The sequence below is a fragment of the Hyla sarda genome, chromosome 4, assembly GCF_029499605.1.
Source record: "Hyla sarda isolate aHylSar1 chromosome 4, aHylSar1.hap1, whole genome shotgun sequence".
Taxonomy (NCBI): domain Eukaryota; kingdom Metazoa; phylum Chordata; class Amphibia; order Anura; family Hylidae; genus Hyla; species Hyla sarda.
In genome coordinates this window covers 249,161,817-249,178,561 of record NC_079192.1, presented here as the reverse complement: position 1 = coordinate 249,178,561, position 16,745 = coordinate 249,161,817, and the positions used below count along the sequence as shown (strand labels likewise).

At 39.9% G+C, this 16,745-nt stretch overlaps 1 protein-coding gene across 7 annotated transcripts in view; it reads left to right on the top strand.

Moving 5' to 3' along the window:
* LOC130369116 (uncharacterized) overlaps positions 1-10,436 on the top strand; it is a 163,976-nt gene extending 153,540 nt beyond the window's left edge. For 4 of the 7 annotated variants that reach the window (XM_056573892.1, XM_056573893.1, XM_056573898.1 and 1 more), the window contains exon 14: positions 9,997-10,436. In XM_056573892.1, the coding sequence (XP_056429867.1) occupies positions 9,997-10,042 (46 nt within the window). In that variant the 3' untranslated portion in view covers positions 10,043-10,436. The remainder of the gene's footprint in view (positions 1-9,996) is intronic. The other 3 variants (XM_056573895.1, XM_056573897.1, XM_056573896.1) reach the window with 1 other exon arrangement.
* The last annotated feature ends 6,309 nt before the right edge of the window (positions 10,437-16,745 follow it).

Here is a 16,745-nt window from a genome sequence, read left to right as displayed (position 1 = left end):
TATAGAATTTTATGTGCAGCATGTAAACTAAATGCCTTATATTGTGCACCAAGCTGATTCACAAACAGGACAGTATACATCAGCATCCCTTGTTACTAGGATACCGACTTATACCAAAATGTAAATTTTTTTACAAGGGGCATATTTTTTTTTTTAAATACAGCCAATATTTCTAACGGCTTCTCTATATGAAAAAAGTCTGCATAAAAAAACCACATCCAATAAAAGGCTTGTGAAAAATGGATGAAAACCATGATGTTTGTTACAGGCCACAGGAAAACCCAAATAAAGTATGTGTAAAGGAGGTCAGTATCTCATAATCAAGAATTTAGAAAAACATTTGACTCATGATCTCATTGTTTTATGCTAAATGCAGTGAATTGTGTTGGTGTTGAAATCGGTAGACCTTTGTATCCATTGTGTAGATTGGAGCTATTTGTTGATGGTTGCTGTCTAATCTTTGACACGTACTCTTATCTAATCTGCTGTCAGTGACTACATCACTTCACTATCTAGCGTCTGCATTAGGAGATGAAGTGCTATGTTAGTATGTTAGTAGCCTTATCTGACATGGGGCCATCTTGATTTACCTCTTTGCAGATTGTGTTTAATGTTATTGCTTTCCATTATTTAGTTCAGGACATTTCAGAGCATATATTTTTTTAAACAGATTTTTTTTTAAATTAATTTGAGAAATGAGCTTCCCAGCTCTTTTAGATTTTCATCTAAAGACACATGAGGCTTTTTTTATTTTTATTTTATTTGCTCAACCAGTTGTATTTATGGTGGGATATTGAAAAATAAAATCACAATTTTGCAAATTTTGGAAGGATATGTTTTTACGCTGTCAGATAAAAATGACATGTTCTCTTTATTCTGTGGGTTAATACGATTGAAATGATACCCATGTTTACATATTTTTTTATTAATGTACTTTTTTTTTTTTCTTTTAGCTTTTTTAAACCAAATAAGTTTAAAAATGCCTTAGATATTTCTAATTTTTTTACTTATATTGGGTTGTATAAGGGCTAATTTTTTGCACCGTAATCTGTAGTTTTTAATTACTTTTTTATTAATTTATTTGGAAATGTGATGTGACCAAAAAGTAGCAATTTTGGATTTTTTTTTTTACGTTTATGCTGTTCACCGTACTGAATAATAAACATATTTTCATAGTTCGGACATTTACGCAAGCGGTGATACCAATATGTTTATTAATTTTTTAACAATTTTTGGATATTGGTAAGAGGGGCTTATTCACTTAAGTTTTTTTAATAAACCATTTATACTACAATTTTTATGTCCTCATAGGAGACAATAATTAGATTGATAATACTGTCCGGTGCTATACGTAGAACTGATAAGTATTATCCGTGATCTACTTCTCTGGTCTGCTGGAAGGCAGATCAGAGAAGAAGAACCTGTGAGAGCGGCCGGAGGCAGGTGAGGAGACCTCAGTCTGCCATCTTTGCTGACCTGATTCCCGTGGTTGTGCTGCAGGTGATCAGATAGGTCATCAGTACCAGCGCATCAGGATGTATATTTATGTCCAGTTTTTGCAATCTAATTCTCTCCCCTACAACTGTGTTCATCAATGCATTAATAGTTAAGAGGTGTCAGCATCTCTTAAATTACTTCAATGGTTTAATAACGTATAGTACACTGATCAGTACATACTTTTGTGGAGGAATCTGACTTTGAATTTTGATTTTACCAAGGCATCAAATACCTCACTCAACTATATCAAGATGGCATGTTTAAAACTTTTGCAGACTTTAACCCCTTACGGACCAGGTTTTTTTTCAGTTTTTGCACTTTCATTTTTTCCTCATTACCTTTAAAAAATCATAACTTTCAATTTTACACCTACAAATCCATATCATGGCTTATTTTTTGCCCCACCAATTCTACTTTGTAATGACATCAGTCATTTTACCCAAAAATCTAGGAAAAAAGATTGTCATCTTCTGACCCCTATAACTTTTTTATTTTTCCGTGTAAGGGGCAGTATGTGAGCTAATTTTTTGCGTCATGATCTGAAGTTTTAAGCGGTATAGTTTTTGTATTGATCAGACTTTTTGATCGCTTTTTATAAAAAAAAATTCATGATATAAGTGACCAAAAATACGCTATTTTTGACTTTGGAATTTTTTGGCGTGTACGCCATTGACCGTGTGGTTTAATTAACTATATATTTTTATAATTAGGAGATTTTTGCACATGGCGATACCACATGTTTATTTTTACAAAGTTTTTTTTAAATGGGAAAAGGGGGCTATAACACTGCACACACTGATCTTTTACATTGACCAATGGTTTCTCATAGGAAACCATTGATCAATGATTCTGCCTCTTGACTGCTCATGCCTGGATCTCAGGCACTGAGCAGTCATTCGGCAAATCGGACACCAGGAGGCAGGTAAGGGAGCCATCTTCCTGTCCTACAGCTGTTCATGATGCTGCGATTTCATTGCAGCATCCTGGGGGTAGTTTAGTTTCACTTTAGACGTGGTGATCAACTTTGAACACCGCGTCTAAAGGGTTAATAGCGCGCGCAACTGATCGCGGTTAGCCACGGGTCCCAGAAATGGTTAGAGGCCAGGCCCGACCAGCTATGATACCGTGGCCTCGTGTTATAAAAAAGGGAGCGGACTCAGGGCATAAAGGTACGCCCTTGGTCCTTAACAGGTTAAGAATTTAATCTCCCCCATACCGGCCTATTCTGAGGCATACTTGTAATGAACTATGTAGTTGGGGACTTGTTACATTAGGTTGTGGTAATTTGGAATAGGTTTCTAGGTTTAAGCATCTGCAAAAGAAGATCAACGATCCTGTGGCACGGGGGTGGGTAAGAGACCACCAGCAGCCATTTTGACCTGTCAGACTCTTGCTGCTATGCTGTGGGGGTCAGAGGACCCCACAAACCCCCCCCCCCCCCCCAGCAACCGTCGTTTTCCCTATAGATGCCGTGATCAGCTTTTATCACTGCATCTAAAGGGTTAGCTCATGTGCACTCTTCATTTACAGTAAACATGCCAGGAACTACATTCTGGTGCATTTAGGACCTGTTGTCCAAGGCGAAGACACTGTTTTATCTAGAGATTATAAAATAACCTTAACCCAGCCAATTTTCACTGTAGGACCATTTTTTGCACATCTGATCACTGTCACTTTAAACATTAATAACTCTGGGATGCTTTTACCTTTCATTCTGATTCCGAGATTGCTTTTTCGTGACATATTCTACTTTATATTAGTGGTAAAATTTTGTCGATAATTGAATAATTTCTTGGTGAAAAATTACAAAATTTTATGAAAAAATTGAAAATGTAGCATTTTTTTTTTTTTACTTTGAAGCTCTCTGCTTATAAGGAAAATGATATTCCAAAAAAGTATATATTGATTCACATAAACAATTTGTCTACTTTATATTTGCATCATAAAGTTGACATGTTTTTACTTTTGGAAGACATCAGAGGGCTTCAAAATATAGCAGCAATTTTCCAATTTTTCACAAAATTTTCTAATCGAAATTTTTCAGGGAACAGTTCAGTTTTGAAGTGGATTTGAAGGGCCTTCTTATTAGAAATACCCAACAAATGATCCCATTATAAAAACTGCACCCCTCAAAGTATTCAAAATTACATTCAAAAGGTTTGTTAACCCTTTAGATGTTTCACAGGAATAGCAGCAAATTGAAGGGAAAAATTCAAAATCTTCATTTTTTACACTGGCATGTTCTTGTAGACCCAGTTTTTGAATTTTTGCAAGGGGTAATAGGAGAAAAAGCCCCACAAAATGTGTAACCCAATTTCTCTTGAGTAAGGAAATACCTCATATGTGTATGTCAAGTGTTCGGCGGGCGCAGTAGAGGGCTCAGAAGGGAAGGAGCGACAATGGGATATTGGAGAGTGAATTTTGCTGAAATGGTTTTTGGGGGGCATGTCACATTTAGGAAGCCTATATGGTGCAAGAACAGCAGAAAACCCCCCACATGGCATACCATTTTGGAAACTACACCCCTCAAGGCACATATGGGGTCCAGTGAGCATTAACACCCCACTTTACCAGGTGGTTGACGACTTTCCATTAAAGTCGGATGTGTAAATGAAAAAAAAAATTTCACTAAAGTACAGGTTTTTTTTCCCCAAATTTACAATTTTTACAAAAGGTAATGGGAGAAAATGCCCCCCAAAATTTGTAACCCCATCTCTTCTGAGCATGGAAATACCCCATGTTAGGAATGAATATGCTCTGCAGGCTAACTACAATGCTCAGAAGAGAAGGAGTCACATTTGGCTTCTGGAAATCAAATTTTGCTGAAATGGTTTTTGGTGGGCATGTCGCATTTAGGAAGCCCCTATGGTGCCAGCACAGCAAAAAAAAAAAAAAATTTATTTTTATATTTTTCATTTTCACTGACCACTGTTCCAAAAATCTGTCAGACACCTGTGGGGCGTAAATGCTCACTGTATCCCTTATTACATTACATGAGGGGTATAGTTTCCAAAATGGGGTCTCATGTGTCCATTGTTCTGGAACTATGGGGGCTTTGTAAACACACGTGGCCTTCAATTCCAGACAAATTTTCTCTTCAAAAGCCCAATGGTGCTCCTTCTCTTCTGAGCATTGGAGTGCGCCAGCAGAGCACTTTACATCCACATATGGGGTATGTTCTTACTCAGAAGAAATGGGGTTACAAATTTTGGGGGGCTTTTTTCCTATTTTCCCATGTGAAAATGAAAAATTTAGGGTAACACCAGCATTTTAGTGAAATTTTTTTTTCATTTTCCCATCCAATTTTAACGAGAATTCATCAAACACCTGTGGGGTGTTAAGGCTCACTATACCCCTTGTTTGTTCTGTGAGGGGTGCAGTTTCCAAAATGGGGTCACATGTGGGTATTTATTTTTTTGTGTTTATGTCAGAACTGCTGTAAAATCAGCCACCCCTGTGCAAATCACCAATTTAGGCCTCAAATCTACATAGTGCACTCTCACTCCTGAGCCTTGTTGTGTGCCCGCAGAGCATTTTACCCCCACATATGGGGTATTTCAGTACTCAGGAGAAATTTTCCTTTTACCGCTTGTGAAAATAAAAAAATATGGGGCAACACCAGCATGTTAGTGTAAATTTTACAACAGGCTGGGGTAGCCCCCAATTTTTCCTTTTAATAAGGGGAAAAAGGAGAAAAAGCCCCCAAAATTTGTAAAGCAATTCCTCCCGAACAGAAATACCCCATATGTGACCCTAAACTGTTTCCTTGAAATACGACAGTGCTTCAAAGAGAGAGCGCCATGCGCATTTGAGGACTACATTAGGGATTGCATAGGGGTAGACGTAGGGGTATTCTACACCAGTGATTCCCAAACAGGGTGCCTCCAGCTGTTGCTAAACTCCCCGCATGCCTGGACAGTCAGTGGCGGTCTGGAAATGCTGGGAGTTGTTGTTTTGCACAGGTGGAGGCTCCGTTTTGGAAACACTGCTGTACAATACATTTTTCATTTTTATTGTGGGGGGGGGGGGGGGGGGGGGACAGTGTAAGGGGGTGTATATGTGGTGTTTTACCCTTTATGTGGTAGTGTAATGTTTTTAGGGTACATTCGCACTGGCGGGGTTACGGCGAGTTTCCCGCTAGGAGTTTGCACTGCGGTGAAAAATTTGCCGCAGCTCAAACTTCAAGAAACTTACTGTAAACCCGCCAGTGTGAATGTATCCTCTACATTCACATTGGGGGGGGGGGGGGGGGGGGGGCGGCAAACCTCCAGCTGTTTCAAAACTACAACTCCCAGCATGTACTGACAGACCGTGCATGCTGGGAGTTGTAATTTTGCAACAGCTGGAGGCACACTGGTTGGAAAACCTTCAGTTAGGTTCTGTTACCTTACTCAGTATTTTCCAACCAGTGTGCCTCAAGCTGCTGCAAAACTGCAAATCCCAGCATATACTGATCGCCGAAGGGCATGCTGGGAGATGTAGTTATACAACAGCTGAAGGTAATCAACTACAACTCCCAGCATGCCGTGACAGCTGTTTGCTGTCTGGGCATGCTGGGATTTGCAGTTTTCCAACATCTGGAGAGCTACAGTTGCACAGTGATCTCCAAACTGTGGCCCTCCAGATGTTGCAAAACTACAAATCCCAGCATGCCCAGACAGCAAACAGCTGTCTGGGCACGCTGGGAGTTGTAGTTTTGTAACATCTGGAGGGCTATAGTTTATAAACCACTGTATAGTAGTCTCAAACTGTAGCCCTCCGGATGTTGCTAGGCAACTCACCGGCTTCCATAGAATCCAGGGAGTTGCATCAACGTCCCCTTCTGCCGCTGATCTCCGTCACCGATCGTCGCTCCGCTGCCACGGATGGGCAAGTGGACTTCGGCGCCGGTCCCCGTCAGTTTCGCCATTCTGCCCCGCCTACAGTGGGTGAGCAGAACGGGGAAACCGAAAGTTAACCCCCCCGCCCCCGATCTGCTATTGGTTGTCGCGTCTATACGACCAATAGCAGGGATAGGAGGGGTGGCACCCCTGCCACCTCACTCCTATCCCTACAGGGGGACCAGGGGTGTCTTGGACAACCCCGATCACCCTTATTTTCCATGTCACCATAGACTCTTATGACCCGGAATTGCGCAAATCGCAGGTGTGAATTCACCTGCGATTTGCCACGATCGCAGACATGGGTGGTCTGATGACCCCCTTGGCATTTTCACAGGATGCCTGCTGAATGATTTCCGGAATTGCCCATGACATACATGTACGTCATGGGTCCTTAAGACCCAGGGTGTCATGAAGTAATGTTACGTCATGGGTCCTGTAGGGGTTAAATTCTTTCACTCAGCCAACCAAGACTCACAATAGGAATACCACTTCTTATCCTGTAAAGATCACTTTGCAGCAGTGATCTTTTTATTATCATAGCAGGATTACAATAAAAGTTGACATGTATATAATACAGCTGGAGGAAATTAACATAGGATCCATCAGTGACAATGATTGACAGACACAATTCATCTCCTTTTCCCAGCACAACAAAGCGCATTTCATGAGCTAGTTGAATTTGGTTAAAAAAATATAAAGAAAAACATAAATTACTCTTACTGGTAATTGTTTTTTGTAGAGCCCACGACAGCACTTATGGAGAGACAGCCTCCTCATCTTCCCGACAAGAAGCAGGAAGTAGAATTTGCATATAAGGATGGATCCAGCCCCTAATACCCAGTTCTTTAGCAAGTATGACGAAGCTAACTAATGTAATCACAAAAAATCCTGTGTATCTAACTCACATAATATTTCTTACATGACTAAATCAAGACAAATAAAACAAACCAAGGACCTATAACCTTATAAGATCACAGTCCCCCTGTTCTCACTTATCTTCCTTAATATTTTGGCAATACGTGTGATGGGCGGAAAAGGATACAGAAGACCCTTCAGATTCAGATCAACCTTCTCCTGAACCCTGGAGAGGTCTCTGAACTGGCTGCGATCCTCTCCCTTTTCAAGTTTCCCACGCTTGAAACTCCACCCTTCCTGCCCAGGGATACATCTGACTCCCCTCTTGGCTAGATCTGCAGAAAGAACGCCACCCTTTCCCCCTGGCAGACTCCATGCATACTCCTTTTTTCTTTTCTCTTAAACTTTGCACGTGCATTAAGCTCCACCCCCTCCACCGGCATGCAGAGTCCAGCAGAGAGGGAGAGGACCTTTGGCATATTCTACCGCTCGGCACGGAACCCATCTGGAGAAAGGGAGAAGGGCTTACCAGGCTCCCGCAGTGGCCTCATGCTGCTGAAGTACCCACTAAGTCTAAATAATGACAGATGTCCCCAAAGTTCACCATCCTTATAGCACATCCTCACTGGAACTGACCCATCCTGTTCCTTGCAGGACAGGAAGCAGAACTGGAGATTAGGGGCTGAATCCATCCTTATTTGCAAATTCTACTTTCTGTTCCCGCTTCCTGTGCTGAGGATGAGGAGCTGGTCTCTCCATGGGTACTGTTGTGAGCAAAAGTGAAAATATAGATAGATTATATTTCCAGTAAGCTGGGCTGGCCATGCATATAAATGACAGTCAAAGAGACAAAGTAACATAACCTCAATCATTTAAAGCTAGAAATATGAAGCATTTATGTTACATATATATCGTTTATATAGCCGTAGTGTTAAGGTTTGCTGCTGGTTAGGCCTTGAAATGTGAGTGACTACCGCTGTTCAAATTAGTATACTCCTGAGTGTCGACACAAGAAATAAACACCAGACAAAAAGTTGGTATAAATCTCCTTCTCAGAAGTTTAGCTCACACTGGCTAAGGAACTGTCCCAAGGAGTTCTGTTTATACGGAAATCATTTTATTTTTTTTTTACAGTTGACAAAAAGGGGAGGTTAGTTATCACAACAAAATCCTCGTGTTACGTTTTGATTGGTTGTTTAACCCCTTAAGGACGTAGGACGTAAATGTACGTCCTGGTGAGGTGGTACTTAACGCACCAGGACGTACATTTACGTCCTAAGCATAACCGCGGGCATCGGAGCGATGCCCGTGTCATGCGCGGCTGATCCCGGCTGCTGATCGCAGCCAGGGACCCGCCGGCAATGGCCGACGCCCGCGATCTCGCGGGCGTCCGCCATTAACCCCTCAGGTGCCGGGATCAATACAGATCCCGGCATCTGCGGCAGTTCGCGATTAAAATGAACGATCGGATCGCCCGCAGCGCTGCTGCGGGGATCCGATCATTCATAACGCCGCACGGAGGTCCCCTCACCTTCCTCCGTGCGGCTCCCGGCGTCTCCTGCTCTGGTCTGTGATCGAGCAGACCAGAGCAGGAGATGACCGATAATACTGATCTGTTCTATGTCCTATACATAGAACAGATCAGTATTAGCAATCATGGTATTGCTATGAATAGACATATTTGGTATCGCCGCGTGCGTAAATGTCCGAACTATTAAAATAAAATGTTAATGATCCCGTACGGTGAACGGCGTGAACGAAAAAAAATTTAAAAAGTCCAAAATTCCTACTTTTTTAATACATTTTATTAAAAAAAAAATTATAAAAAATTTATTAAAAGTTTTTTATATGCAAATGTGGTATCAAAAAAAAGTACAGATCATGGCGCAAAAAATGAGCCCCCATACCGCCGCTTATACGGAAAAATAAAAAAGTTATAGGTCATCAAAATAAAGGGATTATAAACGTACTAATTTGGTTAAAAAGTTTGTGTTTTTTTTAAGCGCAACAATAATATAAAAGTATATAATAATGGGTATCATTTTAATCGTATTGACCCTCAGAATAAAGAACACACGTCATTTTTACCATAAATTGTACGGCGTGAAAACAAAAAATTCCAAAATTAGCAAAATTGCGTTTTTCGTTTTAATTTCCCCACAAAAATAGTGTTTTTTGGTTGCGCCATACATTTTATGATATAATGAGTGATGTCATTACAAAGGACAACTGGTCGCGCAAAAAACAAGCCCTCATACTAGTCTGTGGATGAAAATATAAAAGTGTTATGATTTTTAGAAGGCGAGGAGGAAAAAATGAAAACGTAAAAATTAAATTGTCTGAGTCCTTAAGGCCAAAATGGGCTGAGTCCTTAAGGGGTTAAGTAGGTGCGTCTGTATAATGCGTAAACTTTCATTCTAAGCACCCGGTCGGTTCTCAATCATAGGTCACCATGCTGCAACCTCCCTATTCCAACAGAATACTCCAGATGTATCCATCACTCTGCACAGTCTGCACATATATCTCAGATGTTTTGTCTCCAACTTCTTTATCTTGAGTCTTTGGGCGTTGTCCCAAGGTCTTCATCTTACTTGCAAGCAAATAGCAAGCTGATATGTCTCATAAGTATAATATTGTTTTCTGCAGCACTTGATTAACATTAGCATATATATCTATTTTTAATATATTGATCCGTAATCAAAATCATAATGGTCATCCTTAGCAGTAGGTTGTGTGTTAATTCAGCTTATTTCTTTTGAAGGCCGTGGAATGGAGACAAACTTCCAAATAATTTACAAAGAAAATAAATGTAAGTGAAGATATTCAGAATTGATCATTAAATGAATGCAAGAAACTGCACCCACACGTCAACATGTGAACAAGGTCTTTCAAAACAGAAGCTTCTGACTTATCTAGAAAATGAACTAAGGGGAACCATTGAAGCCACAGAATCATCTAAACTATTAGCTGGACAATTTAAGAAAGAAAACAGAATCCCCTGCCTAAAGAATTCTTCAATAAATAAGAACCTGAAAGGGAAACTTGTTTTAATGCTATTTTTTTTTTCTTTTAAAACTGAAAATAGATTAAAAAGTGAATTTATGTAATGAAACAAACTATATTTTGAAAGTAAAAGAACAGCTATAATGTTTTCTTAAATATAACGGTTTACCTACAGAAAAGTCCTTTACCTAGCCGATGGTACAGTTGAATGGGACAGAGAAGCTTTAGAGCACTCTTCCTGGCTCAGACAGGTCTCTTCCCCCCCACCCCTGTATTCTCTTAGTTTAAAGGAGTACTCTGGAGCAGACTACTCCTGCTCCATCCTGCCCGGACTGCAAAAAAAATGAAAATAAACCATCACTCACCTTCCTGGGTTCCCGTGGAGCGCCACTACAGCTGATCGGTCTTCCGGTCCATCATCTTCATACTTCCGTGTAAACGAAGCGTCACATGGCACTCAGCCTATTGCCGGCCGCCATGTTCTGCCACGGCCCATAATAGGCTGAGTGCCATGTGACGCTTTGTTCACACGGAAGTATGAAGAAGATGGACCGGAGGACCGATCAGCTGTAGTGGCGCTCCGCGGGAACCCAGGAAGGTGAGTGATGGTTTATTTTCATTTTTTTGCAGCCTGGGCAGGATGGAGCAGGAGTAGTCTGCTCCAGAGTACTCCTTAGAGAGAGTGTACCATGGAGGGGAAGGAGGGTGTATATAGAAGATCAGAGAGTGATGCCCAAAGATTATAGATAGGAAAGCGGACAGAAGGCAGCTTGCAGGAGGAGAATCAAATAAACTGTATACAAGTTTAAGGGTAAGTGTAAAAGCAGAGGATCTACAACAATCCCTAGACTCCTGGCCACACACACACCTCACATCCAGCATGCATTACTGGAAGGAACATGCACACATAGGAGTCTAAAACTAGGCGCAGGTTGCAAACTGCATTGTCTGAAAGTCTACAAATTAAAATTTCATGCAACCTTTTCTTTACTCACAGTAAGCACTAACATTATTAAAATGTATGCCCTATCATACAAACTTTTTAGGCAGTGTTCCTAAATTAGTTGGGAAACACCACAACGTTGAAAATCATGACCGTTTCTATAAAAGTGTGTTGATAACCTAAACGCATTTCAAGAAAGTTCATCTCATGTATCACCTGCAGATTTGCAATGCAACTTTACCTATTTGCATAGAAGATTATTCCTTAACTAAATGCTTTCTTCAACAAAGACTATAAGAAACAATAAGACCTCATTTTCATTTTCAAAAGTATTTCCTATAAGAAACAATAAGACTTCATTTACATTTTCAAAAGTATTTCCTTTTTTGCCAGACCAGTGCAGCAATACAAAAATAGGAAGAATATACTGAAGTCTTTTTCGGTATACTTGTTCTTTTAGGATGTACTAATGGTTTTTACTGAAGTAAACAGATTGCTACTGATAAGACTCAAAGGGTGTCCAAATATTTGCATAAGCCACTTCTGCCATTGTTTACAAGCTCTTGTAATGAGGAAGTTGGCTAAGTTTCACATAAATAAAGAACAAATCAAAAGTGAGTTATAAATGAACATTTTCAGACATTAAAAAACAAGCAAAACTCAAAGTAAATTTTTATCAGGTATTGTACATCCAACTGTATGGTAGATTTGTCTAAAAATAAGAATTTCAAACAAAACATTTTAACCCTTTTACTCCTTAGTCTGTTTTGACCTTAATGACCAAGCCAAATTTTCCAAATCTGACATGTGTCCACTTATTTGGTAATAACTTTGGAACGCTTTTACTTCTGAAAGCGATTCGGAGATAGTTTTTTTGGGACATATTGTAATTTTTGATTAATATATTTAGCGTTTTTTGTAAAAAAAAAAATTGGGGCATTTTTCTAGATTTAACATTTTTTTGCTCGTACGATAAATAGTTATGCCGCACCAAATTAATAATTCATATCTACAATATGTCTACTTCATGTTCCTATCATTTGATAAACATTCAGTTTAAAAGTTTAACAGCAATTTTCCAGATTTTCAAGAAAATTTCAAAATCAAATTTTTCAGGGACCAGTTCAGTTCTAAAGTGGAATGGAGGGGCATGTATGTTAGATACCCCCTTAAATCACCCCGATTTAAAAACTGCACCCCTTAAAGTAGTCAGAAAGACATTAAGGAAGTTTATTAACCCTTAAGGCGTTTCACAGAAATAAAAGCAAAAAAAAATGAAAAATAAAATGTCATTTTTTTTGCAGATTTTTCATTTTAATCCATTTTTTTTTCCTGTAACACAGTAGGTGTTTACAAAGAAATAAAACTCAAGATTTTTTCCCAAATGCTGATCTACGTAGAAATATCCCATAGTGGCCTTTGTGCGCTACTTGTCTCTCACACAGGCCTCAGACATGAAGGAGTGCTGTGTGGATTTTGGGGCCTCCTTTTAGTTGAGGATATTTTGTGGGCATTATATAAAGTTGCAGAGGCCTTGGGGGGGCAAAAACAAATGTATTCTGTGTTTTTTTATAAATTTTTTTAGGTTGTTCGTCATGCAGTATAAAAGTACATGTTAACTTTACTCTGCAGGTTTATCAGATTATGGCGATACCAAATTTATATACTTTTGTTATATTTTAGGTCATTTAGAGCATAAAAATTATTTTTGTTAAAAAGTATTCTGTGAGTGCAAGTTTTTTAATTTTTTCACTGACGTGGGACTCTTTTTCCGGGACATGCTGACCTTTTTGGGGGGACTATTTTTGGGTGTGTTTTGGGGTGATATATATATTAGAAAAACAAAGCAGCACTCCCAAACAAAAAGGGGACAGAAAAGTCCTTGTGTGTGGGTGCAAGCACTATAAGGGACCCCAGTCATGGGTCCAACAATTCAGAGAAAAATAGGAGCAACTGCAGCACACCAGAGTAGCAAAAAGTGAAGCTACCTTTTTATAATTTTTTTTTTCACATTTTTTATTTATTTTTTCACCTTTTACTTTTTTTTTTTCTATTATACACATAATTCAATGGAGTACACATCTGTACTCCATTTAATTATATCTATGACTGTCAGTTCTACACTGACAGACATAGGATAGATTAGTCTCTACTTTAGGTAGTGACTGATCCTCCTGTTGCCATGACAATGAAGGCCACTGTCATGCCTCCGGTTGCCATGGCACCCATCGGCGCTCTGCTTCCACTTTGCAGAGCTCCGATCGTTGACCGAGGGAGCTACCTCCCTCTGTTTAGCCTAATAGACGCTACAGTCACAGTGACCACAGCATCTACAGGGTTAACTCTGGATCGGAGCACAACAAGCAACGGAGGAGCAGCGGAAGGAGGAGATTGGTCCATCTGTACTGACAGACCAATAGCGGCGATCGCCGACCGGGGACCGCTACGATTGGTCCCTAGCTGACTTCAGGGAGGCCCGGCTGTGCATCACAGCCAGCCTCAATAAACTGACACAGCGCTCGGCGGCGCTGTGACAGTTAATTTCCATCAGGTACATGTACGTGGTGATGCGAAACTGCATTTTTAACTGTTTTGGCTTTCCTTTTGTCAAAATTACTAATAGCCAACAGGACAACAGGTGTTCTGTTTTTCAGCTGGGAGATGAATACAACCTATTTTTTCCTTTTATTTTTATAACTAGCAATATTTTTCTGCACATAATTATAATGTTTGTAGTGCTGTTGGTCATAGTACATTGGTTTTCCCATTTAGAAACTGCGCCACTTTTGTGTTCAGTGTGTTTGTAAAATTGCAACTCCTTTCCATTGAAGTGAATAGAGCAGAGTTGTAACACCACACACAACCTGAGGATAGGTGTGGCCCTGTTTTTGGACAAACAGACACGTGTTTTTTTTTTTTTAAACCCCGGATTACCCCCCCCCCCCCATTACCACCTTAGTGAACAGCTTAATACACTCAACAAAATTTTAAAAACACAAGTGGATAATTTTTTTTAAAGAAAATTTTATTTACAGAAATAAATTTGCAATCAAATAAATGAACAGCCTGAACCAAATTTTATGTATCTGAATATAAGGTTGTGTGTATAAAAAAAGCTGGCGAACAAAAAAGCAGCCACCAATGTGTAAGGCAGGGTTCACACCACGTTTTCTAAAATACGGTTCCCGTATACGGTTTGGAGGAGGGAGGCGTGGCTTAATCGCGGCGCCCGCACTCAGCCGTATTCGGGAACCGTATTTAATGCAAGTTTATGAGCCGACCGGAGTGAACCGCAGCCTCCGGTCAGCTTCGTTTTCGTCCGTATGCGGTTTCCCGACCGCAGGCAAAAACGTGGTCGACCACGTTTTTGCCTGCGGTCGGGAAACCGCATACGGCCGAAAACGAAGCCGACCGGAGGCTGCGGTTCACTCCGGTCGGCTCATAGACTTGCATTAAATACGGTTCCCGAATATGGCTGAGTGCAGGCGCCGCGATTAAGCCCCGCCCCTCTCCTCCAAACCGTATACGGGAACCGTATTTAAGAAAACGTGGTGTGAACCCAGCCTTACTTACACTGGAGTATTAGGCCTTGTACATGAGAAGCAAAGAAAAGGATGTTGCATTTACAATTCAAAATATTTTAATACATTGCATAGATTTGATACAAATATGATTTAAATACGGTATACAAAAAAAAAAGCTAATAAAAATTCAATACTGACTTCCCTGAGATCTTTCTGGTGCATTTTTTGCTCCTAGTTGGCAACTGCACAGGGGTTTATCAGAGTGATACTGAATATAAAGTACAGTCACAAAATAACTTTGTATCAGACACTTCTGTTCAATCTTAGGTTATAAACAAAATGTCTTCTTCACAGTACTTTATTATTATTCTTTTATCTGAAAAACGGTCTAAGCCAGCCAACACAAGCATTAAAAGGAGCACAATGGTGGATGTAACACTTCCTGCACATTTATGGACTTGAAATGTACAAAAATGCTACATTTTTAGCTATTTATTACATCTATGACCGGCATGAACTCTTTTTTTTTTTTTTTTTTTTTTTTTTTTTTTTTTATGCAACAAAGCCAAAGCTTCAGAGACAATACATTTGTTAATATATATATATTTATCAGTAGGAATTTCATTTTTCAAAAATATTAGGGATCGACCGATATCGTTTTTTTAGGGCCGATACAGATAATCGGTGGAGGTTAGGCCCGATAGCCGATAACTTATACCGATATTCCGGTATAAGTTATCGGCTATTTATCCCCCCGCGACACCGCTGCAGATCATTGATTTAAAGCGGGCGCTTTAAAGGGGAGGGGCCCGACCGGTATAGCGGTATGGGCAAAAATCCATACCGTGAGAGAAAAAAAAAAACGGAATCCGGTTCATACCGGTATACCACCCAGCACTACGGTGGGGGGTGCAACGCGGTGCGGGTGGGGCACTATCGGCTTATCGGCAAGGTAAATGCCGATACCGATAATGCCCAAAATCGTGATTATCGACCGATAATATCGGCCATACCGATAATCGGTCGGTCCCTAAAAAATATCCCAAAATTCCATGGGAACAGAGTAAAAAAAAATTTTTTTGCCATCTGCAGCCATTAGAGGGAGCTTACTGCATACTGTGATATTTTTCAAAAGTTCAATGTATAAACTGCATTTAGTCATGAACTTAGCCCACCCTAGTGGTGGATGCAGGTACTCAAAATTTTTCTAGTAAGTTATTCAGTGGCTTTTCAATTTTATGTTGGAGGTGTAAGCATATTTAAAAAAAAAAAAAAAAAAAAAAAAAAAAGTCTCAAACTATTTTAGGCATATTGCACAAATAGATCTTTTTCACCATACCATCTTTTAAACCATTTTCAAGACTCAAATATAACACCTACCAATAACAAAGCTTCAAATATACAATTATACTGCCTCAATATATTTGGCAGTAAATAGTATTTGTAAAAGTACTACAGTCAACAGACATAAAATAAACACTCACTGCACCAAACTACTATGTAATTAAAGTGTAAAATAAATGTAGTTTTATACTGCACAAGTAACACAAACCAAGCTCAGTCTGTAACTTCACAGGCCAAGGGGCATGTATTTCTTTAGAATGGACCCGATGCAAAAGACAATGCGGCCGAGACCTGACTCACTAGTCAGCTGATGACAGGGAGCCTGTCTGCTTCAATGGGTGGAGCGATCAATCTGCAACTAATGCAGCAGCTGGAGGTATCCTGATTGAAAACCACAGGTCTTTTGAATGGATGCAGCTCATTTATGTTTCAATGGGTGGGGTGGCTGATGTGTGGGAGGGAGGAAAATGGAGTTATGGGATTTGTAGTAAAAAAAAGAAAAAAGTCAAACTGGAGATACCAGTTCACAAAAAGCTAGCCACAATGTTATGGTAATCTCACAACATAGCCATTTAGCCCCAAGACAAGCGCAGATCCTTCCTAAGCATGTCCATTAGTGCCTGCCAGGTACGTACTAAAATCACCTTACGGTGGATAACTCCTTTAATTTAGCAGCTTCTCTAACATGACTTTAGA